This window comes from Convolutriloba macropyga, chromosome 3, assembly GCF_964194025.1.
Source record: "Convolutriloba macropyga chromosome 3, txConMacr16.3, whole genome shotgun sequence".
NCBI classification, from domain to species: Eukaryota; Metazoa; Xenacoelomorpha; order Acoela; family Convolutidae; genus Convolutriloba; species Convolutriloba macropyga.
Window position 1 is genome coordinate 11,469,953 of NC_134470.1, and position 25,862 is coordinate 11,495,814.

At 35.4% G+C, this 25,862-nt stretch overlaps 1 protein-coding gene across 1 annotated transcript in view; it reads right to left on the reverse strand.

The window, feature by feature from the left end:
* Positions 1 to 318: 318 nt before the first annotated feature.
* Positions 319 to 25,862, reverse strand: part of LOC142336530 (F-actin-capping protein subunit beta-like) — a 113,855-nt gene continuing 88,311 nt past the window's right edge. The window contains exons 2-4 of the mRNA XM_075385437.1: positions 7,312 to 7,327; positions 6,672 to 6,886; positions 319 to 436 (exon numbers count right to left, since the gene is read on the reverse strand). Of these exons, the coding sequence (XP_075241552.1) occupies positions 319 to 436; positions 6,672 to 6,886; positions 7,312 to 7,317 (339 nt within the window). The 5' untranslated portion in view covers positions 7,318 to 7,327. The remainder of the gene's footprint in view (positions 437 to 6,671; positions 6,887 to 7,311; positions 7,328 to 25,862) is intronic.

Genomic DNA, 25,862 nt, shown 5'->3' on the forward strand with positions numbered 1-25,862 from the left:
AGAATGCACGATTCAGTTAACATTATTAAAGACAAAAGATAATGACATAAAGTGATGTGTACAATAAATGCCACGATAACGAAAAATCGGAAGACAAACTATCGACTAAGATTCATCAATTTAAGATGCTCATCCAACTTTTTCCTGATTTAGACTTGCTGTACGCAAAATATTGTTATGGGAAAGTTGACTTAATGGACACTTTCTCATGTTTATCAGCAGATTAGGTTAATTTGACTACTGCTCTAGGAAACTGTGGCCTATTGGCCTCTCGTTGATCTATAACAGAGCAGTCGCGTAAAATACATTTAAGATTACTCACAGTTCTCTGTATTTGTCAAAGGCCTCATTTGCAAATATCTCCACTCCACGTAGTTTGTCGGATGGCACTGTTCCGTCGTCTAACGGCGGGAAATATGTGTTACTAAATGGCGATCTAAAACAAAATACATCCTGCAAATGATTCGCTACAAAAAGTGCTACTGACAAACAAGAAGTCTTGATAGATTTTGTGCTCCCCGGTTACAGAGAAGAGAGAGCAAAACATCATGACAATATCAAAAGCAGATATAAAAGCTTTTTCGGTTGAAAAAAACCTTCGGGAAAAACGAGAGTAAAAATTTACTAAGATTTACAAAGTTCGATCTAATCAGCAATGGCCTGACAATGCATTGTTTTAAGTCTTCGCGAAAATATCTAAATGCGAGAGCCAAACTAATAATTTTGCCGAAGAAGGAACCGTTATGCTTTATCGGTACTATGCAACACTTACACTCCCGTCAGATTGAAGACATTAAGATGGTCCAATTCAATGCCCTTGGTTGTATCTATACTACCAGAGAAACATGCTGCGCTAGACTCAACTCATTAGGAAGAGAAAGCCAACAGGGAGCGGCATTGTTGAATGACGACTCATTGTCAAAAGTCAAAATTTTGACAAAAATCAAGTAGTTATCATACATTCATGAAGTGAAAACACCAACAAAATCTGGTGTGTTTGTTCCTGGTAAGCAAGGAATGGAAATAAGATATATTACATAATCAAATACATCAGCTGAGAGAGTCTCATATTACTTATATTCCGAGTCTTACTTATATACAGCAGAATCAAATAAAACCAATCCGCATCCAACCCTTCCTTCTCGCGAAGCACCGAGAAAAGAATCGCCTGTTGCGCAGCATTTCTGGTTCTGTTGCGCAGCAAAAGAATATCATATTGGTTCCTCTGTATCTTGCTTCAGTAAAATCATCTAGTTGAAATGCTAAGGATTCAATGAAGGCAAAAAATTAGAAAGAATAATTACTCGAAGAGTCAACAGATGGTCACTCATTTCTGTTGAGAATAAATCATTCTCGGGCCTCAGTATTGAGGCAAAGGGTACCGGGTAAAACGTGCTCGAGCCTAAATTCAGGCTCAACAATTTCATCAACAAAAATAAAGACGCAGTGAAGCCAATTCAAATACAACTTGTCCACAGATGTTTTTTGCAATGTTTTGTATTTGACAAAAATTTTTTAGCCCAGCAATAGTTTCCATTTTCCCTGCAATAGCTTTAAAAAGTCTTAGGCCAGAATCTGATCTCATATAACTGGCACCCCCCAAGGAATTTCCGGCCTCTATCGAACAATATAAAAAACAGTTTAAAGCTGAAGCTAAATTAAATAGCCTCCCAACAATCAGCCGATGTTCGATATAATTCGTAAAAGTTTTCAAAACCAAACGAAATTAAATTGAATTAAATAGCTAAATTAAATAGCCTCCCAACAATCAGCCGATGTTCGATATAATTCGTAAAAGTTTTCAAAACCAAACGAAATTAAATTGAATTAAATAGCTAAATTAAATAGCCTCCCAACAATCAGCCGATGTTCGATATAATTCGTAAAAGTTTTCAAAACCAAACGAAATTAAATTGAATTAAATAGCTAAATTAAATAGCCTCCCAACAATCAGCCGATGTTCGATATAATTCGTAAAAGTTTTCAAAACCAAACGAAATTAAATTGAATTAAATAGCTAAATTAAATAGCCTCCCAACAATCAGCCGATGTTCGATATAATTCGTAAAAGTTTTCAAAACCAAACGAAATTAAATTGAATTAAATAGCTAAATTAAATAGCCTCCCAACAATCAGCCGATGTTCGATATAATTCGTAAAAGTTTTCAAAACCAAACGAAATTAAATTGAATTAAATAGCTAAATTAAATAGCCTCCCAACAATCAGCCGATGTTCGATATAATTCGTAAAAGTTTTCAAAACCAAACGAAATTAAATTGAATTAAATAGCTAAATTAAATAGCCTCCCAACAATCAGCCGATGTTCGATATAATTCGTAAAAGTTTTCAAAACCAAACGAAATTAAATTGAATTAAATAGCTAAATTAAATAGCCTCCCAACAATCAGCCGATGTTCGATATAATTCGTAAAAGTTTTCAAAACCAAACGAAATTAAATTGAATTAAATAGCTAAATTAAATAGCCTCCCAACAATCAGCCGATGTTCGATATAATTCGTATAAAAGTTTTCAAAACCAAACGAAATCGATTATTACCCTTTGAAAGAAAAAAATTTCTAGATCAATTCAAACCTATATCCAAGTCTGTAAAAATGTAAAGTTGATGAACGAACGGTTTAACACACAATTCAGTCTGCCGTGTTACCGTTTAAAAAGTGAAACTACTAAAACAGATTCCTTAATTAGATCCCCTCCAATTTGCTTAGTGAATTTTATTTGGACGGGCCACAGCAGCATATCCAAAGTTAACGCAAAAACGAATTGTATTTTAAACTTACAGCAGTATCATATGTGCCTATTCTAAGAGCCACATGAGAGGGTTGAATTAACACTACAAGAATTAGTTATAAAGCCTCCCCTACCTCACTATAACGTTCCAGGTATTATCAACTTGTTTACATATTCAAAACCGCCAAAGCCTCTGAAACGTAATTGCGCTGCGTAAGAGCGCGAAACACATCTTTGATCAAATGTATGTAATAGCGTTCGAGTATGTATCGCATTTTAGGACAAAAAATCAGAAAGTTAACAGGCGCGAGTCAACAGCTTCAATGCTGAACCCCGAATAGAGACTAATGAATCTGGCTGTACCAGCCTGTCAAATGCAATAACAAACACTTGCTTATTGAGCTGACCACTTAGTACGGCACACAGAGGTATCCAACTTCCCCTACCGCACAATAACATTTCAGTTTTCATCATCCTCGTTTACATATTTAGAACCATGACAGGCTATGTGACAGATAATTACGCTGTGTAAAAAAGCGAAACTTATCTTCGAACCAATGTATATTGCGCCGAGTAATAGTTATTGGTCGCGAGGGTAGTATTATTGGTGACCCCCCAATAGAAAGAAAAGACAGGCCAATTAAAAGAATGCCCCTTCCCCTACAGGGTAGTCGGTAAACACGGGGCGGCAAGTCAACCTATATATAAATTTATAAATTCTGACATTAGTCAACTTCAAATTAGCCTCAAATGCAACTTATACAGAACAGCACTTTAAATAGAACAGAAAATTGGTAAATGCACTGAGATTTATGAAGGTGTTGATTGAATCAAAGAAAAACACCAGAGATGAGAAGCACTGCGCTCCTAGATTAGCAATCTCGCCTCCTCAGCAATCGCTCCAATCGACGCTTCGACGGTCGGGCGTCGCCAAAGAGGGCAAGATCCGCATGATTGAGCTTCGCAGTAGAGAGAAGCATATCTTGGTCCTTATGTATGTGATGATGCTAGCGTAGGAGTCCTCCTTTTTTCGCTCAGCTTGCCCGGACTCATGACTTTGGAAGCAGAGGGGCCCGCTCCTCCAGTGCAGAAAATCATGAGATTAAAGGTGTCCTTGTACGCTGTTCATATTTTAGATTCTTGATTTGCCCGTGATCTTAGTAGACTTTTTCAATTGACTTTGGACATATAATTGCTTGAGATTTAAAAAATGAACCATCAAAACATAGCCGACAAATTGCCGGAAAATTGCCGCGAGACTCTTGTGGTATTCCATGAAATGACAACCAGTCCTTGAATAGACCACTAGACTTTTCAGGTTAAATTCGGACTGTTATTTTTATAAGACACACACGCTCTATAAAGCAAAAAGCCTAAGAGCTTTTTCAAGTTTATTATTCTAAATCAAAAACTCAAAACTATACTCAGAAATAGGGCATTTGCGTTTGGCACTACTTGGATACACACTATTGAAATTGGATACACACTATTGAACTAAGAAGTAAACGTTCATAAAGTTCATTAAGTGATTTCAGAAGTAATTTTTTTAGTGAGATAAGTCACGCAATTGACCTAAACAAAACAAATGACGTCACGCACACAAATTTTAACTGCAAAGGAGTAGAAGTCACAAAGTCAATTCCCAGAAGTCAGTTCCGTAAGAATCATTGCTGGAATCGACGAATTAAAAAACATAGCAGGACAAGTCGTGCAATACATTTCAAAGAATTGTATTAATCTATGACCTGACAATCATTTACTCCGCTTTAAAATGCAAAGAAGAACTGTTAGTAATGAGACTAAGCGATAAAACAACACAAGAACAACAAGCAAGACTAGATATTCAACTTTTATTTCTTGAAAAGAGAGCATCAACATCAAAAAAGAACAGCGTTGAACTCAAACTGCCAACTATAATCCTCTTTCTCATTAGCAACCTATCACTAAAATTCGATGACTCCTCTCAAAACTAATTAAATAAAAACAAAAAATTTCAATAAAACTCCCTGAAACTTTCTAAAAAAATAACTGAGTCTTCAATGACCACCGTTGAGACCTGTCATCAATTAATTAACACAGCAATAAGTACAACAAATACTAGCAAAACTAAACCATAAGGTTTTTTTTGAAAACGTTCAAGCGCATGAGTTACAAAAAGCAATAGCTATGATATGAAATAACTTGCTTTAATTGAAGCCTTTTAAGCAACCAATGAGACCTGAAAATAATGACAGTTAAGACGACAAATTTGAAAAGAAAAACTCGCAAGCAAAACTGAAAAAATTCAAAAAATATTATTGAGAACAATTAGTGTCAAAGTCATAGAAAGCACTAGCTTCGAACAAAATTGATTAAATCGATAAACCTCTAATAGCAGCACCGGAGACCTGTATCCAATGAGATTAATTGCTAAGACTTCAAAACGTACAATAAATACTTGCAGAACTCAAAAATTCACTCAAAATTTCTGAGAAAAAGTAGCGTCAAACTCATGGGGAAAAACGTAAAAATGAAGCGTCAAAAAAGGGGCAAAATGTAAAATTAACTAAAATTTTATGACAAATAATGTTGGCAAAGTCATAAAACGAGTTAGCTGGCCCTTAATGAGCTCAAGCAAAGGCAAATATGCACAATTAGAACACATATGTACCGTCTCAAGAGGACTGAAGGAGAGGAAACTCTGAAAACATAAGTCAAATTGACGCACCTGAAAAGAAAATCCAGCTTAAAAAACCACCAAGTTGTTCAAACACCAATTTCTCTAAGTATTTTCTGAAGTATTTTTTGAAAAAAGCCACGCCTCAAAGTACTCGATTTTTCACTCCCTTACTATTTCAGTGAGACCAAAATCAATATTCTAGCTGGGCTTCTCACTGACGCGAAAAAAGCGTGAACAGATCTTAAAAAAATAAAGCGCACCAATATAATTCACATTTTTTGAATTGTAAAAAAGCACGATGTCCCCAAAATTAGCCGCTATCGCTTCGAGGCTATTAAAGAGTATTATAGAATCTGTTTTCCCGTGCGCCTTTTGCTCTGATGTCTAGTCTTGCATCGTCTTCGGTTTTTGTGCTTGGATTTGCGAAGGATTCCCCTTTCAAAGCCTGAAGACATGGTTCAACTTTTACAGCATTGCATACTTCGTAGAGATTGGTTAGGGAACCGCGAATGTCGTTGTCTCTAAGGTGAGTGTATCTACTCTTTTGGGCAACACAAAGCATGGGTAACCGCCTCTCATGCACAGGTTGAGGAAAATTTGGAGGTTTCCCATCCATATCTCATGGCAATTCCATCACGAAATTCTCATTTAGTTAGGGCAAAATTGTAACACTTTAGAGGTAGAGCATTTAACCAGCATAGCGCTCCTTTTTCTGTGGCTATATCCATTGCGTACGTCTCAAGTATTTGAAGTTTCCTTTGACCTGCGACTTCTTAGTTTTTAGTATTTAATCTTCTGAGCGTCTTAAGGTACCGAGTAAACAATCCTGTTCCTCGCTTGCTTACTTTCGGTTTTCTCCAAGAGGCGTAGTAACCTTGATGGATCTTTCGTACTAATGAATAGAGACTACAGAATCTAGCTGTGCCAGTCTGTCAATTCCAAAAACAAACTCTTGCGATTAATCTCTGTTGGCATGGTCATTAGGTTTGACACCTTTTGAAAGCTGGAGACAGACAGACAAACAATTTGTTCAATGTAATTACTCTCATCATATTTAACTTAAATTTTCAAAGCTTCAAATTCAAAACAATTTAAGTTTCTAAAGCTTTGTATTACAATCAATTAATCAAATTGAATTCGGGAAAGACAAGTAGTCCGAGACGAGATCCATAAGATTTTGATCATTTTCTTTGTCTAGTTTTAGTTTTTCCTTAGGTTTCCGTTAGACCGAAAATAGAACAGATCACAAGAAATAACGATACCTGTGCGAGTCTCCGTCTCGGTTGTAGTCACATACAAGAAAATCTTTTCCAACGCCATCATCACGTACAACTTTGAGAGGCTGATCCACAGAGGACAAAAGGTCCGCACATAAATCAGGCACCAAGTCCACTACTTTGCTCAAATTTTGCTCCACAAATTGAGGTGGTAGTCTTCGCATAAGATCCAAAGCACAGTCTAATTTGTCGTCCAATGACTGAAAAAAAACATGCTGAATTATTTGCTTACTGAAATAATGCTTACTTGCAACGAATCAGACTAAGGACATTCCCACAAGGCCGTGTACGAACCCGTCACAATTATGCCCAAATTACGCGTTGTTATACGGCCCGTTAACATGTAAAATATGATCGCCGTCCAAAAGTTTCAATTTGCTTGCTTTAATTAGCTCACTGCTCCTTCCATTAGTGGATAATCCCCTTTTTCTGTCCGTTGCTTTTTTTTATTTTTTCTTTCAACAGGGGCTTAATTTAACAGCTTGATTTAGCAACAAACTCAAAAAGAAAGTTGCGTTTAAGTTTGCGTTAGTATAATCCGAGGGTGTTGTGTCAAGTTTCCGACAACAAAGACCGCCTCAACACGAATTATCGTAACAATCAACTGAATGCAAGGACTGCTTACCACCATGTCGCCAACCTGAAATAAAAACAGCTCCCAGACAAAAACATTTGTAGTATCAAGAAAACCAAAAATACGTTCACAAACTCAGAGTTTAATATGTTCTCAGAGTTTAATACCCTTTTTGGGTGTTCTTGATAAAAACTCAATTATGAGCGTAACAGGAGAGCACACATCAGTGATCTTCTCACAGGAGGATACAATCAATAAAAAAACTGTACTTGAACTATTCCATGAAAAACACTCTCAACCCTCTGAAGTCAATCTAAACTATTTTGTTGACCCCCAAGCATTCAATTCCATTCCATACCACCCCTCCATATTTAAAAACATCAGCTCAACGGCAATTAAAAAGCGGCCAAGTAGCCACGGTCTGTCAGGTTTAGACGCAAACGAATGGAGACGAATTCTAACTTGCTTCAAAGAGAATTCAAAAAATTTTGCATTAACGTTATGCAAAATTATCATGAGACTTTCCATCGAAAAATTTCCTAAGAAAATTTGGCAGCATAGAACGCCTGTTGCCTCAAACCACAACGAAAATCCTGGCGTTAGACCAATATTCGATGAAGCAATACTGCTCTGTATTATTGTGAAGAGTATCACAGAGCGCATTTAAAGACAGGCCAAAAGTGGGGGATTGAAAATGCTATACATTCAAAGCTGTCTGCTTGTGATGCTCTCGAAAATGAAGCAGTTATCCTAACAACGCCAACAAAAACAATCAATGCATTTTGGATACCTAGTAAACACTCCATATATCATTGTAAAGGAGCATGCGAATTCCACAGCTAGTAAAATTTCCAGAACTGGATTCAAAATATTCGACGGCTGCACAAAACGCCTATTCATGTTTCACGAGAGATTTTCAGCAAAACTTGTTTTATTGCTCAAACAACTCCGATAGCTCAGAACAATTTCTTGAACACAGAAAATCTCAACCATTTTTGTTGCCATCGTTTTCGAATCACCACCCCTATGGTATTCGATTCCGACTCGGGGTGGTGGACCCAAATTCCGGGAGCCAACAAATACAACAATTTCGACGCAGCGTCAATAGATCTCATGTTTATTAACCCCATACAGGATCACGCAGGACGAACGCAACTCTCAACTTAAGAGGATGGAATCTCATAGAGAGGTTTTTTCATTAGTTACCTGAAGGTCAACGTCGTTGTTGACTTGGCATCAAAAAATGTCTGGAACTGGCTTATTGGCCTGCTATTGAAACGCTACAGTTTTCATTGACATAAATTTGCGTCTTTTAGTGCATTCCGTACACATATCCTCTGCCCTTGTGCTGAAAAACTTACGCTAACCCGATGTCACCGCTGTGCTAAAGGGGCATACATATGCTGCACAACAAAACAAGAGAGACTTTCGCAAAAATAATTCATTATGCATTATGGACACCGCAGGGCCCTCTCTGACAGGCGCAATAACTAGCAACAAATATCTTTGACTGAAAAGACGAGACGTATTTGTTTGCAACAACATACAATGAAGATAAATTTCGCACTCCTCAGCAGCGCAACTATCAGTTTGTCAAGTTACTTAGGTGCAACTGAGGTATATAATATTTAAGGTGTTGATATGTTAGACGGGAGATAAAGTGCTCTGCTGTGATGTTTCTTAAAGGGAACTCCCTATTCCAACCTTTGGGAGGATCGTACCCTTTTTTAATATAAGCATGCAACAATTCATGAGATGAAAAATCGCGTATTTCAAAGAAGGAAAAACCCTGGATGACTATGAAGCTCAATTGAATCCAAAACAAACGGATATTTAATAAAATCAAGTTAACCAAAAAGTGAAGCAAAAAGTTTGTTAGAGAGAACATGGGGATCGCTTCCGATTGTCCTGTGCCCTCACAGCTTATTGGATGCATGTTACCTGCTCCTCTCAGACTCACATCGTGTATTTTTACAAATTGATTCACTATGTATGGAGCGTGTATAGTTATTAATTAAGGGTACATAGCGAAATGGCGAGAGGTCACAAGCGTAAGAATTCAAAAATTCAGCTTTTTTAAAAATTCGGAATTGCTGAAAAAAACGAAAAAACGGAGCTAAAGAACCAGAAAAAAGACTTAAAGTTCAAACCGGGAATCGAAAAAAAATGGCCAAGTATGGATCAGAAGGCTTTCAGCAATTAATTCATTTGTATATTTACTGAAAATCTAAGAACAAATAACAGCTTTTGATATCATTATCATCGCAGTGTGTAAAGATGACAAACTTAAATTTAAAAAAAAACCTGTAAATATTCTCATGTATATTTGCTATAATAACCTTTATGTATTATTGTGTGTTTGAGACACTCAAAACAAAGCAATATTGTCAACCATTCTTTTTACCTTGTACACTTTACTATGTTTATTTTTTTTCCGAACGTGCCATCACGCGCCAGAATTTTTAATTATCTTGGTTTGATCACGATGTATTTGTTCCCACAAACGTAAGTACGGTCCTTGAAAAAAGCTAGTCGAATATTTGAAACAATATCAAACAATGTAAAGCTATGTTTCGGCATAGAGAAAATTAGTCATAACTTGAACTCCTCTTAAGAATTAATCGCTATAACAATTTTCAGAACAAAAAATATATCTCATCTATTAGTTAATTAATTCAGCGAGAAACTTTACTTAAACAATTTTGGAATATTAGGACAACTAGTCACAAAGTCATATTACATGGTGACAGTATTTTATACAGCTTGTTAATTTGTTTTCACTACCAGAATTTCTTTACTTTATATTAGTGTTTGGAAAACTCTCTCTATAAAACAGTTATTGAAATGATCATTTTGACACTTATTTTCATCACATTAAACTTAACAGTTGTGCAAATTTGACTTCAACTCCTCCCTTGCGGAACCCCAATTATCAAAACTCCATCTGCGAAGCATGTTCTGATTTCCTATGTATTTACTGAAGATTAAAAAACAACGAGTTGTCGCAATTTTATCCCTTGACAACAAACAAAGTTATATTAATAGCTAAGGAAAAAAAGATACAATAGCTTCATGATTTAAATGCAATGAAATTATAGTTAAAGTCAAAATTAAAAATTGCATTTGAAGTTTAAATTCTTCTTCATCGAAAGAAAATTAGTATTTGGAGGATATCTATTATTTAATTCAGTATTTCTCATTAAACATTTTAGATTTTCTACAATTTCCTATACTTTCATCCACCTCTTTATAGCGAGAAGAAATTTTAATTTTTACTGTTATTTCCAATTGTTACTGCCACAGATTATCGACTTTAAAATAATTGGAAAAATAAAGCAAGCATTGGTAACAGGATCTCCAGTACACATAGAGAGAAAAAAACGGATGGATACTGTTAACTGGTAATCAAATTAACGGATAATTGTGAGTTAATACTTAATGATTATTATAATTCGTTGCTAGCTTAAAATGCACTCTCATGATTCATATAACACTCAAACAATCATATATTTTAAGAATTGTCACTATTTGAAAATTCTGAAGTCTATACGCATTGCAATTTTATTCAATATGCTAGCCCCCAAACTTATTATCTCAACAGTTTTCGATGCTCTTGTTTCCAAAAAAAAACAAAGCATATTGTGTATCTAACGAAAAAGTCTATTCTCTAACATGCATTTTTTTAATGCCCCCAAAACTTCAAGACAAATTAACCAAATGTTATGAAAACGGTGCTCTGATCAATGCCTATGAAATTGACAAGGATGACATCAAAAATCTTCTCATTGTTATTTCAGAATATTTAGAATAATAGCACTCCATACTTAATTAAGTGCCCGTAAATTTTTTCCAATATATTTCCTTTTAATTTCAGTTGTTGCAGTTTTAAAATTGTTAGATAACTATGATGACCGCCAGCGCCCAAAAACAGTAGAATCATAGAGTAGCGGAAAACGAGTTTTAGCAGAATCACATCCATAGATTTAACTGCGTAGCAGCAATCTGCGCTGATCAGCAATCGTTTTTTCTATACCACCACCTTTGATACACAGCACTACGGTACTTGCAAACGTTGCCCAAAGCACCTGTGGAAATCATTTTGAGCTCAGTCTCACAGCACTTGGAGACCAATTTCCCATCCAAGATCTTCAAGATGTTAAGATTTATAAGTTCGAACCATTACAATTTAACTCCAAAAGAGAGAATTCCGATGATTTCCTGGTAAATTTCCGAACAAATGCTTAACCTTCCTGTCCAACGTCTAATCTGCCAGCAGTTGCTGCATAAGCACGTCTGAGAGATGGAGTGGCCAAATTCAGAGCAGAGCACACCGGCTGTGACGGAGAAACAACCGCACGAGGAGCCAGATCCCGGCCAATTTTTAATTAAAATACGACTGGTTTGCCTAGATAAAAAATAATCAGCAGCCAGCAATGAGGCCCGAGAGAAATTTCAGGATTCTAGCAAATACCATGAATTGAAATTCCAAATTATTGAAGTCAAACCATTAAACGAGAAAAGAACGAGCCATACAACAAGAAATGTAAAAATCCGCACCATGAAGAAATTCTCTTAAAGTGATTTTGACCAGGCAGAATTAAAAAAAATTGGAAATGAAAATGGCGTAATGATTCCAAACAAAACACTCAAAAGGAGACTGAACTTGCCCTAATTTCTTCCTTAAGTACCGTGAGAAAGAAGAATATATTCTAAGATTTTTCCACTAAATCTGACTCAACATCCAATCACAATTGCTAGTTTGTACAGAAGGCGATTGTCAATTCTCTCAACCGAATTGGCAGATCAACTGATAATACGTTAACACAATTTATAGCGTTGGCTAAGCATTAAAAAATGACATTTCTATGAAATTGGAGCAGCTTATCCAAGACCTCAACCAACAAGTACCGGGCCAACACAATAGACCTCTACCTGAGTAATGTCAATTATAGTTCCCGAGCCCCGAAATTGTGGAGATCCAATCAAATTGCCGCTGCTTTGAGAAACAATTTCTGACAAAATTTAACTTTTCTGAACGCTGGAACAAGTTGACCATAGAAACAATGAAGAAGATCAGATGTTCTGGGCAATTTCGATCAGAAAAATTTGACATTATACCGCTATCAAATAAAAAGCAAAACTTATTAGTCAACAACTGCGTCATTTTAGCTTAACAAAAACTTGATTATGAAAGCAATTCGTAGTTGAAAAATAAGCCTAATCCCAAACAGTGTATGCCAAGAGACGGCCAAGTCCAATCTATCTATAGAACGAGTTTAGCATGAATTAGCAATGAAAATAATCAACCTATTATAGACCTGTAATCACATTATTGAAGTCTAATTATTAATCCATTATTTGCTCAAAACAAGAATTAGGATAACTTAGAATTTTTGTCGATTTCAGAAGAGTGAAACATTAACTAAAGAAAAGTTATAGAGCGCAAGGTTGCCAATCTTCAACATAACCGATGGGACTAATTATTTTATACGAAAAATGTTGTTTAAAACGCCTGGCTGTTCACAAGCTTACCATTGAGTGAATTTGGCCGAGGAAACTGCTGTACAACCATTCACCTTCCTTTTCTTTCCGTAAATTTATGCGTATGAGCCTTTAGCTCAGGGACTCAGCAACTTAGTCACTAGTTTTAGTTCAGTTATTCTCCAGTACTAAGTCGTTTCCTGGCATCAACATCTCCAATTCATGGATGATAGTGGAGGCGCCATAACGGAAATTATCCAACTATTTTCTACTCTGAGAGGATTATTTGAGTTCATTCAAAAGTTAGGAATAATAACTCTCGAGAAAAATGCGAGATCGCTTCACAGTCAATTCTATTTTTACACAGTAAAAAGACGAATGAGAGAAAACCGCCACAAGCTGAACAAATCCAAAAAAAATTGAAAATCCTGCAATGACATAAACGACGAAGCTTGATAAAAGACTAATTCGCTCTACGCTACGCAATCTTTAAGGAACCTCATACCAAAATAGGTGGGAGGTCAATCCCATTTCATTAAGTGCCAAAAAAAGAAGCGGACGCACAATAATACATATGCGGCACAACAAAACAAGAGAGACTTTTGCAAAAAAAAAAATGCATTATGCATTATGGACACCTCCGGGTTATCTCTAACAGGCGCAATCACTAGCAACAAAAATCTTTGACTGAAACGGCGAGACGTATTTGGTTGCAACAACATACAATGAAGATAAATTTCGCACTCCTCAGCAGCACAACTATCAATTTGCCGATTTACTTAGGTGCAATTGAGGTATATAATGTTTCTGGTGTTGATATGTTAGACGGGAGATTCAAAACCTATCTACCATAGTAGTCCTTCAATTTTTTTACTGCTCCAAACTGATTCATTATATATAGCAGCTGTACAACGATTAATCGAGGGTGCATAGCGAAATGGGGGAGAGGTCACAAGCGTAGAAATTCGAAAATTGAGTTTTTTGAAAATCCCAAATTGCTGAAAAAAAAACGAAAAAATGGATCTAAAGAACCAGAAAAAACACTTAGAAGAGTTAAAACCGGGAATCGAAAAAAATGGCCAATTATGGATCAGAAGGCTTTAAGCAATGAATTCATTTGTATATTTACTGAAAATCAAAGAACAAAAAACAGCTTTTGATATCATAATCATCGCAGTGTGTAATGATGACAAACTTATTTTTTTTTAAGAAAAACCTGTAAATATTCTCATGTATTTTTGCTATAATAGCCTTTATTTATTATTGTGTATTTGAGACACTCAAAGCAAGGCAATATTGTCAACCATTCTTTTTAAATTGTACACTTTACTATGTTTATTTTTTCCGAACGTGCCATCACGTGCCAGAATTTTTAATCATCTTGGTTTGGTCACGATGTTTTTGTTCCTATAAACGTAAGTACGGGCCTTGAAAAAAAGCTAGTCGAATATTTGAAACAATATCAAACAATGTAAAGCTATGTTTCGGCATAGAGAAAATTAGTCATAACTTGAACTCCTCTTAAGAATTAATCGCTATAACAATTTTCAGAACAAAAAATATATATCATCTATTAGTTAATTAATTCAGCGAGAAACTTTACTTAAACAATTTTCGAATATTAGGACAACTAGTCACAAAGTCATATTACATGGTGACAGTATTTTATACAGCTTGTTAATTTGTTTACTTTATTTTAGTATTTAGAAAACTCTCTATAAAAAAGTTATTGAAGTTATCATTTTGACACTTATGTTCACCAGATTGAATCTAACAGTTGTACAAATTTGACTTCAACTCTTCTCTTGCGGAACCCCAGCCATCAAAATGCATCTGCGAAGCATATTGCGTTTTTTTAAAAAAGATTTTACTAATCAGTTTAATCAAAGGTTTTACTGAGGAACAAGACAACCGAGTTGTCGCAATATTATCCCTTGACAACGAACAAAGTTTTAATTTATTAGCTAAGGAAAAAAGATAGAAAAGCTTCTTGATTTAAATGCAATGAAATTATAGTTAAATTTCAAAAGTAAAGATTGCATTTGAAGTTTAAATTATTCTTCATTGAAAGAAAAAAAGTATTTGGAGGATATCTATTATTTGATTCAGTATTTCTCATTGAACATTTTAGATATTCTACACTTTCCGATACTTTGATCCACCTCTTTATGGCGAGAAGAAATTTTAAATTTTTTTGTTATTTCCATTTGTTACGCAGCACTACGGTACTTGCAAACGTTGCCCAAAGCACCTGTGGAAATCTTTTTGAGCTCAGTCTTACAGCACTTGGAGACCAATTTCTCATTCAAGATCTTCAAGATGTTAACGTTTAAAAGTTCGAACAATTACAATTTAACTCCAAAATAGAGAATTCCGATGATTTCCTGGTAAATTTCCGAACAAATGCTTAACCTTCCTGTCCAACGTCTAATCTGCCAGCAGTTGCTGCATAAGCACGTCTGAGAGATGGAGTGGCCAAATTCAGAGCAGAGCACACCGGCTGTGACGGAGAAACAACCGCACGAGGAGCCAGATCCCGGCCAATTTTCAATTAAAATACGCCTTGTTTGCCTAGATAAAAAATAATCAGCAGCCAGCAATGAGGCCAGAGAGAAATTTCAGGATTCTAGCAAATACCATGAATTGAAATTCCAAATTATTGAAATCAAACCAGTAAACGAGAAAAGAACGAGCCATACAACAAGAAATGTAAAAATCCGCACCATGAAGAAATTCTCTTAAAGTTATTTTGACCAGGCAGAATTAAAAAATTTGGAAATGAAAATGGCGTAAGGAGTCCAAACAAAACACTCAAAAGGAGACTGAACTTGCCCTAATTTCTTCATTAAGTACCGTGGGAAAGAAGAATATATTATAAGATTTTTCCACTAAATCTGACTCAACATACAATCACAATTGCTAGTCGAACCGAAGGTGATTGTCAATTCTCTCAACCGAATTGGCACATCAACTGATAATACTTCACCACAATTTACAGCGTTGGCGAAGCCGTAAAAAGAACATTTTTATGGAATTGGAGCAGCTTATCCAAGACTTCAACCAACAAGTACCGGGCCAACACAATAGACCTCTACCTGAGTAAAGTCAATTATAGTTCCCGAGCCCAGACATTGTGGAGATACAATCAGTTTGCCACTGCTTTGAGAAACAATTTCTGACAAAATTTAACTTTTCTGAACGCTGGAACAAGTTGACCATAGAAACAATGAAGAATATCGGATGTTCTGGGCAATTTCGATTAGGAAAATATGACATTATACCGCTATCAAATAAAAAGCAAAACTTATTAGTCGACAACTGCGTCATTTTAGCTTAACCAAAATTTGATTTTGAATGCAATACGTAATTGAAAAATAAGCCTAATCCCCAACAGTGTATGCCAAGAGATCGCCAAGTCCAATCTATCTATACAACGAGTTTAGCATGAATTAGCAATGATAATAATCAACCTATTATAGACCTGTAATCACATTATTGAAGTCTAATTATTAATCTATTATTTTCTCAAAGGAATGAATTAGGATAACTTAGAATTTTTGTCGATTTCAGAAGATTCAAACATTGAAAACCAGAGATCGAAAACCTATCTAGTATAGTAGTCCTTCAATTTTTTTTACTGCTCCAAGCTCTCATCATAATGCTGTAATATAGCTACACATTGCTTCTTTGAAGTAAAATAAAGTGCTCTGCTGTGATGTTTCTTAAAGGGAACTCCCTATTCCAAGCTTTGGAGGATCGTACCCTTTTTTATTATAAGCTTGCAACAATTCCAGAGATGAAAAACCGCGTATTTCAAAGAAGGAAAAACCCTGGATGACGATGAAGCTCAATTGAATCCAAAACAAACGGACATTTAATAAAATCAAGTTAACAAAAAATCGAAGCAAAAAAGTTTGTTAGAGAGAACATGGGGAGCGCTTCCGATTGTCCTGTCCCCGCACAGTTTACTGGATGCATGTTACCCGCTCCTCTCAGACTCACATTGTGTATTTTTACAAATTGATTCATCATGTGTAGAATGTGTATAGCTATTAATTGAGGGTGCATAGCGAAATGGGGGAGAGGTCACAAGCGTAGGAATTCAAAAATTGAGCTTTTTTGAAAATACCGAATTGCTGAAAAAAAAACGAAAAAACATAGCTAAGGAACCAGAAAATAGACTTAGAAAAATTCAAACCGGGAATCGAAAAAAAAGCCAATTATGGATCAGAAGGCTTTAAGCAATGAATTCATTTGTAAATTTACTGAAAACCAAAGAACAAATAACAGCTTTTGATATCATTATCATCGCAGTGTGTAAAGATGACAAACTTAATTTTTTTTTATAAAAAAAACCTTTAAATATTCTCATGTATATTTGCTATAATAAACTTTATGTTTTATTGTGTATTTGAGACGCTCAAAACAAGGCAATATTGCCAACCATTCGTTTTACATTGTACACTTTACTATGTTTATTTTTTCCGGACGTGCCATCACGCGCCAAATAAGGAAAAAAAATAGAAATATAGCGAAGCATATTCCGTTTTTCTTGAAAAGATTTTACTAATCAGTTTAATCAAAGGTTTTACTGAGGAACAAAACAACCGAGTTGTCGCAATATTATCCCTTGACAACGAACAAAATTTTAAATTATTAGCTAAGGAAAAAAAAGATAGAAAGGCTTCTTGATTTAAATGCAATGTGATTATAGTTAAATTTCAAAAGTAAAGATTGCATTTGAAGTTTAAATTATTCTTCATTGAAAATAGTTTTAGGAGGATATCTTTTATGTTATTCATTATTTCTCATTAAACATTTTAGATTTTCTACAATTTCCGATACTTTCAACCACCTTTTTATGGCGAGAAGAAATTTTAAATTTTTTTGTTATTTCCAATTGTTACTGCCACAGAAAATCGACTTTGAAAACTAATTGGGAAAATAAAGCAAGCATTGGTGACAGGATCTCCAGTACACACAGAGAGGAAAAAACGGATGGATACTGGTAACTGGTAATCAAATTAACGGATAATTCTGAGTTAAAGCTTAATGATTATTATGATTCGTTGCCAGCTTAAAATGCACTCGCATGATTTATATAACACTCAAATAACCATATTTTTTAAGAACTGTCACTATTTGAACATTTTGATGTCTATACACACTGCAATTTTATTCAATATACTAGCCTCCGAAATCATTATCTCAACAGTTTTCAGTGCTTTTGTTTCCAAAAAAAAACAGAGCAAATTGTGTTTCTAGCAGAAAAGTCTATTCTCTTACATGCTTTTTTAAAGCCCCAAATACCCCCAAAAAACGACAAAAAGATATAAAAACGGTGTTCCGATTCATGGATATGACATTGACAAGGATGACATCAAAAATCCTCTCATTTTTATTTCAGAATAATAGCACTCCAGACTTAATTAAGTGCCCTTTGTTTTTATTTTTTCCATATATTTATTTTTAATTTCTGTTATTGCAGTTTTATAATTTCTAGATAACTATGATGACCACCACCGCCCAAAAACAGTAGAATCCTACAGCGGAATGGAAAATGAAAGTTTCAGCCAGTTTAAGTCACAGTTTTAATTACATCCATAGATTTAACTGCGTAGCAGCAATCCGCGCTGATCAGCAATCGTTTTTTCTCTGCCACCACCTTTGATACGCAGCACTACGGTACTTACAAACGTTGCCAAAAGCACCTGTGGAAATTATTTTCAGCTCTGTCTCACAGCACTTGGAGACCACTTTACCATCCAAGATCTTCGAGATGTTATCATTTATAAAGTCGAACAATTACAATTTAAATCCAAAAAAGACAATCCCGATAATTTCCTGGTGAATTTCCATGCAAACGTCTAATCTGCCAGCAGTTGCTTCTTTAGTACGTCTAGAAGATTGAGGAGCCGAATACAGAGCATAAAGCGAAGCCATAAAGTAAAATGACCTTTTTGTGGAATTGGAGCAGCTTATTCAAGACTTTAACCAACAAATACCGGGCCAACGCAACAGACCTCTACCAGTGTAAATTCAATTATAGTTCCTGAACCCAGAAATTGCGGAGATCTAATCAATTTGCCACTGCTTCAAGAGACAATTTCTGACAAAATTTAAATTTTTGGAAAACTGGAACAAGTTGACCATAAAAACGATGAAGAAAATCGGTTGTTCTGGGCAATTTCGATTTGGAAAATTTGACATTATACCGCAATCAAATAAAAAGCAAAACTTATTAGTCGAGTACTGCGTCTTTTTAGCTTAACAAAGAAATGACTTTGAATGCAATAAGTAATTGAAAAATAAGTTTAATCCCGATCAGTGTATGCCAAGAGACCGCCAATTCTAATCTGTCTATACAACGAGTTTAGCATGAATTAGCAATGACTATCAACTGATTATAGACCTGTAATCACATTGTTGAAGTCTAAACATTAGTCCACTATTTGCTCAAAGAAAAGAGTTAGGATAACTTAGAATTTTTGTCGATTTCAGAAGAGTCAAATATTTACAGAAGAAAAGGCATAGAGCGCAAGGTCTCCAATCTCCGACATAACCGATGGGACTAATTATTTTTTGGGAAACATATTGCTTAAAACGCCTGGCTGTTCACAAGCTTACCATTGAGTAAATTTGGCTGACGAAACTGCGGTACAACTCCTAACCTTCCATTTTGCTTCGTAAATTTATGCGTATGAGCGTTTATCTCAGGGACTCAGCCATTTAGTCACTGGTTTTAGTTCAGTAATTCTCCACAACAAAATTGTTTTCTGGCATCAAAAATTTTCACCCAATTCATGGATGAGAGTGGAGGCGCCATAACGTTTATCCAACTACTTTCTAGTCTGAGAAGATTATTTGGGTTAATTCAAAAGTCAGTATTTAAAACTCTCTAGGAAAAAGCGAGATCGCTTCACGGTCAATTCTTTTTTATACATTAAAAAGACGAATGAGAGAAAATCGCCTCATGCTGAAAAAATCTAAAAATATTGAAAACTCTGCGATGACAAAAACGACCAAGCTTGATAAAAGACAAATTTGCTCAACGCAATCTTAAGGAACCTCATACCAAACTTAGGTGGGAGGTCTATCCCACTTCAATAATTCCAAAAAATGAAGCGGACGCACAAGCAAACAAAATGCACTCGACTGTACAAAAAACGGCGAAATATGATTTATATGAAGCAACCGAGTTAACACTCAGATTGCCTAAGCCCGGTTTACATTGCGTACTTTTCCGCAATGCAAGCTAATAAGGAGCCAAATTTTAGTTAATGGTTGAAGACTTTTGAAGTATATGTCTTTCAAGAAAAAGTAAAAAAAAAAGTTCCCCAGTGTCTTTTGCAGCACAAGTTTTTACAAATGCACAGCTAAAACTTTCCGATTATTACAAAGAAATTACGGCATTCTACTCCGAACTAGAGCAGCAGTTTACCAATTTCGAAGACAAGAGAAAAAGAGTCAGAAAGCGCCCTAAATTCGTCATTAAGTACCGTGGGTGGGAAAGAAGAATATTTTGAGTGTTTTTGCCTTAAAGGTGACTCAAAATCCAATCACAGTTGCTAGTCAAATAGAAAAAAGTGATTATCAAGAAAAAGGCATATCAATTATTACAATTGACCCCAATTTGTATTATTAGCAAAAATTTTAAATAAAATGCTATTTTTATGGAATTGATGCAGATTATTCAAGACTTTAACCAACAAAAACTGGGGCAACCCAAGAGACCTCTACCTGTGTAGAGTCAATTTTAGTACCCGGCGCAACAGAGTTAACAATAAGATTGCCTAAGCCCAACTTAAGTCCTCCTCTGCGAAGCAAGCTAATACGGAGCCAGCCTTGTGCTCGTGGGTGAAACCTATTGAAGACTATCTCAAGGAAAACAGCCAAAAGAAAAACTAATTTCTCGCTGTCTTCCGCTTCACAACTTTTTGCTGCTGCACAGCTTTAAATTTCCTCTTATTAAAAAATTTTCTGGCATTATACTTCCCACTAGAGTAGATTTCTAATTTCAGAATAACATGAAACTACCCAGTTCTTGCATTAACGGATAACCAAAGCTCAACGCATTTTTTCAATGAAAAACAATTGCGCCATCATTAAAGTTCTTTTTGACAAAGTTCACTTTTTCGACGTTGTCATTGCCAATTTTCCTGACACAGTAGATTACGCAGCAAATTTTTTGTCACCCGAACAAACAAAACTAAGCGTTCAGCTTATCCCTTATGTAAACAGAAAAATCACCAATACTTGAATTAGTTGTTGAATCTGAAGCAGTCACGAGATTTTTTGATTACCAATATTGAGCATCAGAATAAGATTTATTGAGAAAAAAAAGAAAGAAAATATCTTCAAATTTTCACATCTATAAAGGATTTAGACCTTGTGAACAGTGTGTTGAAGAAGACAGAGAAAAAACCGAGACAATTGAGACAGAAAATACAACTTCACAAAACAAAAAAAAAGAATAATGCAAAAAAAGCAAATCAAGCTGATGATATAAACAATGTAACTGATGATGAAAATAAATTATTTTTTTGAAGTAAGCAAAAAATCATTCTAGCAATCGAGTGGAAATATAATGGCCTATATAGTAAACTGAATTATGCAGGAATTATCAGAAGCTGTTTGACTGTTTGGAACTTGGTAACAACACGTTATACAGACAATTTTCAGACAACATAGGCAAAACAGGCCTCAAGTATGTCCCGCCGCTGCATAATTGGGAAGTGGTTATCTATAGATTACACACTTGCAGACCGGAGGACAATTAGGAATACTTTGAAAAATTCATATTTTTTGCTAAACAATTTAATTACCCCAGTTTCATCAAACTTTTTTATAAATCTTGTTGCATCACATATTTACAGATAAAGCAAAAAACAACAAAAATTTACGGCAGCTGCAGTCATCATCTTCATTTACAAATTTCACCGGAAGAACAATTTAAATTGACTTTGTTGAACAAAAAAATCCAAACTTCAAATTTCATGTTAGTGGAATTGACTTGACGTCCATACAAAGTAATGATTTTCAATACCACTAAAAAACCGTAAAGAAAAAAAAGTTTTTAGAGGGTTTGTGCAGATTTAATTTCAGTAGAGCCCTTTGAAAAGTACATTATTGGTTGATCTAGCGACAAATTTCACTCCAAATTTAATAACGAAGTTATCAATTTTATTGGAGGTTAATTTAAAACATGAAACACTGAATCAACCACAGACAATTGGAATAGTAGAAGGCTCACAAACAACATTTAGGCCAATTTGGAAATTCAATTGTTACAAGCATTGTAAAGATTGGTACTGGTATTTACTGCTTGCGGTTTTTTATACACAACACGTCTTATCATTCTTCAATTGATTGTTGCCTCAGAACTCATTTCCATAGACGTGAACCCGTTAAACTCCCTAGTCACCTTTTTAAACAATATTGAAGCAAGAAGTTGAAAAAAAACTAATTAAGATTACGCTTCATCATTGCAATATACAAAGTTTCAAAATACTTTTTGAAAGAAACAAAGACTTTTGGACTCTGAACATTGAATAGGTCTCAGTGTTACTTAATCGTTCCCTGCAGCTCCCAAAGTGTCATTGGTACGCCCTCTACCTCCAGTATTGCCAGTAACGCCAGCTATACCAGTAGCATAAGGACAAGGAAACCAGAACATATTCAACGGAGAATTCGACAACAATTTCGAGAGAGAAATTACCCCAAAGGTAGTTTCCAATAGTTCTGATGACGTAGCTACACCGGAGGAGCTACAGTTTTTGGAACGTCGATCTGGTGCCCACGAGTCCGAGCGAATCATAACATTCTACGAAGAGGACATATAACACATGGGACTAAAGACCGTAATAACCAATATAGAGTTGACTTTGCAAAATTGCGTGGAGTGAGAAAGTTGGAATCAACCTGGATTCTGTGGCACGTGAATGTTTGCACTCAAACAAATCCTATTGACAAACCCGACTTACATGATCGGAAAAACGAAGAAATTCCAATCAACGTGTTCATCGGATCAAACCAATCACCTTTCAACTAATAGAGCCGCCTGAAAACGTACAAAAAGTGATCCAGCAAAAATTAAAGCCAATTCCTCAAGAAGAGCAACCAAAATAGAGGAAAAACAATTTGACGAATACATCCCAAATCTATTAGAACAATATCGAAACAGTGCGTTTTCAAAATTTGTTACAGGTTAACCATCGCAAGAAGATCTCATTGTTACTGATCTACTCCTTGCAATTCCTCCAGTGTCATTGATAACCCCTCTACATCCAATTGTGCCATTAAGGCCGGATATACTAGTAGCACCACCAGTGAAAATCACGGCAATTTCACCCAAGAATTCACTAACAAATTCGAGAGGCAAATCAGTTGAAACCTCGTTTCCTTTAGTTGTGGTAACATAGCAACACCAAAGGAGTTGTCATTTCCTGAATGCCCACCTGGTGCCACTGAGTCCGAGAGAATAATAATAAACAACGAAAAAGACATAAAACAACCACGACCAAGTTCTCGTAGCAAACAATTTATAGTTAATTTTGCAGAAATCCGAGGATACGAAAACTGCAATCTTCCTGGGAGGCTTGGGAAACCTGGAATCAACCTGGGAGCCGAGCTTGTAACAAGTGACGGCTTGCGTTTACAAAAAACACACTACTGCTTCCATCTCCAGAACAATCGTCCATTCTAATTAAATTTAATGACTGAGTTAACAAGGTTACTGGAAGTTGAATTAAAAAATACAGATAAATAGGACAAAGAAATTTAGCAGCCAGCAATGAGGCCAATGAGAAATTTGAGGATTCTAGCAAATGTCATAAACTTGAATTCCAAATTATTGAAATCAAACCAGTAAACGAAAAAAGAACGAGCCATACAACAAGAAGTAGCACCATGAAGAAATTGTCTTAAAGTGATTTCGACCAGGCAGAGTTAAAAAGTTTGAAAATGAAATTGGCGTAATGATTCCAAACGAAGCACTCGAAAGAAGACCAAATTGCCCTAATGTCTTCATTAAGTACCGTGGGAAAGAAAAATATATTTTAATATTTCCCCCAAACCCGACTCAACATCCAATCGTAATTGCTAGTCGAACAGAAGGTGATTGTCAACTCTCTCAACCGAATTGGCAGATCAACTGAAAATACTTAGCCACAATTTATAGCGTTGGCAAAGCCATAAAATAAAATGGCATTTTTATGGAATTGGAGCAGCTTATTCAAGACTTTAACCAACAAATACCCGGCCAACGCAATAGACCTCTACCAGAGTAAAGTCAATTATAGTTCCCGAACCAAAAATTGTGGAGATCTAAGCAATTCACCACTGCTTCAAGAGACAATTTCTGACGAAATTCAAATTTTCTTAAAGCTGGAACAAGTTGACCATAGAAACAATGAAGAAGATCGGATATTTTGGGCAATATCGATTTGGAAAATTTGACATTATACCGCAATCAAATAAAAAGCAAAATTTATTAGTCGAGTACTTCGTCTTTTTAGCTTAACAAAGAATTGACTTTGAATGCAATAAGTAATTGAAAAATAAGCTTAATCCAGATCAGTGTATGCCAAGAGACCGCCAATTCTAATCTGTCTATACAACGAGTTTAGCATGAATTAGCAAAGATTATCAACTGATTATAGACCTGTAATCACATTGTTGAAGTCTAAACATTAGTCCGATACTTGCTCAAAGAAAAGAGTTAGGATAACTTAGAATTTTTGTCGATTTCAGAAGAGTCAAATATTTACAGATGAAAAGGCATAGAGCGCAAGTTTGCCAATCTCCAACATAACCGATGGGACTATTGTTTTATAGAAAACAAATTGCTTAAAACGCCTGGCTGTTCACACGCTTACCATTGAGTAAATTTGGCCGAGGAAACTGATGTACAACTAACCTTCCATTTTTCTTCGTATATTTATCTCAGCGTTTATCTCAGGGACTCAGCAATTTAGTCACTGGTTATAGTTCAGTTATTCTCCACAACTAAGTTATTTTCTGGCATCAACAATATTCAACCAATTCATGGATGATAGTGGAGGCGCTATAACAGAGTTTATCCAATTAATTTATACTCTGAGAAGATTATTTGAGTTCATTCAAAAGTTAGGATTAAAAACTCTCTAGGAAAATGCGAGATCGCTTCACAGTCAATTCTTTTTTGTACAGTAAAAAGACGAATGAGAGAAAATTGCCAAAAGCTGAAAAATACAGATAAATAGGATAAAAAAAATTAGCAGCCAGCAAAGAGGCCAATGAGAAATTTGAGGATTCTACCAAATGTCATGAACTTGAATTCCAAATTATTGAAATCAAACCAGCAAACGAAAAAGAACGAGCCATACAACTAGAAGTAGCACCATGAAGAAATTGTCCTAAAGTGATTTCGACCAGGCAGAGTTCAAAAATTTGAAAATGAAATTGGCGTAATGATTCCAAACGAAGCACTCAAAAGAAGACCAAACTTGCCCTAACTTCTTCATTAAGTACCGTGGGAAAGAAGAATATATTATAATATTTCCCCCAAACCTGACTCAACATCCAATCGTAATTGCTAGTCGAACAGGAGGTGATTGTCAACTCTCTCAACCGAATTGGCAGATCAACTGAAAATACTTAACCACAATTTATAGCGTTGGCAAAGCCATAAAAAAATGACATTTTTATGGAATTGGAGCAGCTTATTCAAGACTTTAACCAACAAATACCCGGCCAACGCAATAGACCTCTACCAGAGTAAAGTCAATTATAGTTCCCGAACCCAGAAATTGTGGAGATCTAAGCAATTCGCCACTGCTTCAAGAGACAATTTCTGACAAAATTCAAACTTTCTTAAAGCTGGAACAAGTTGACCTTAGAAACAATGAAGAAGATCGGATGTTTTGGGCAATTTCTATTTGGAAAATTTGACATTATACTGCAATCAAATAAAAAGCAAAACTTATTAGTCGAGTACTTCGTCTTTTTAGCTTAACAAAGAATTGACTTTGAATGCAATAAGTAATTGAAAAATAAGCTTAATCCCGATCAGTGTCTGCCAAGAGACCGCCAATTCTAATCTGTCTATACAACGCGTTTAGCTTGAATTAGCAATGATTATC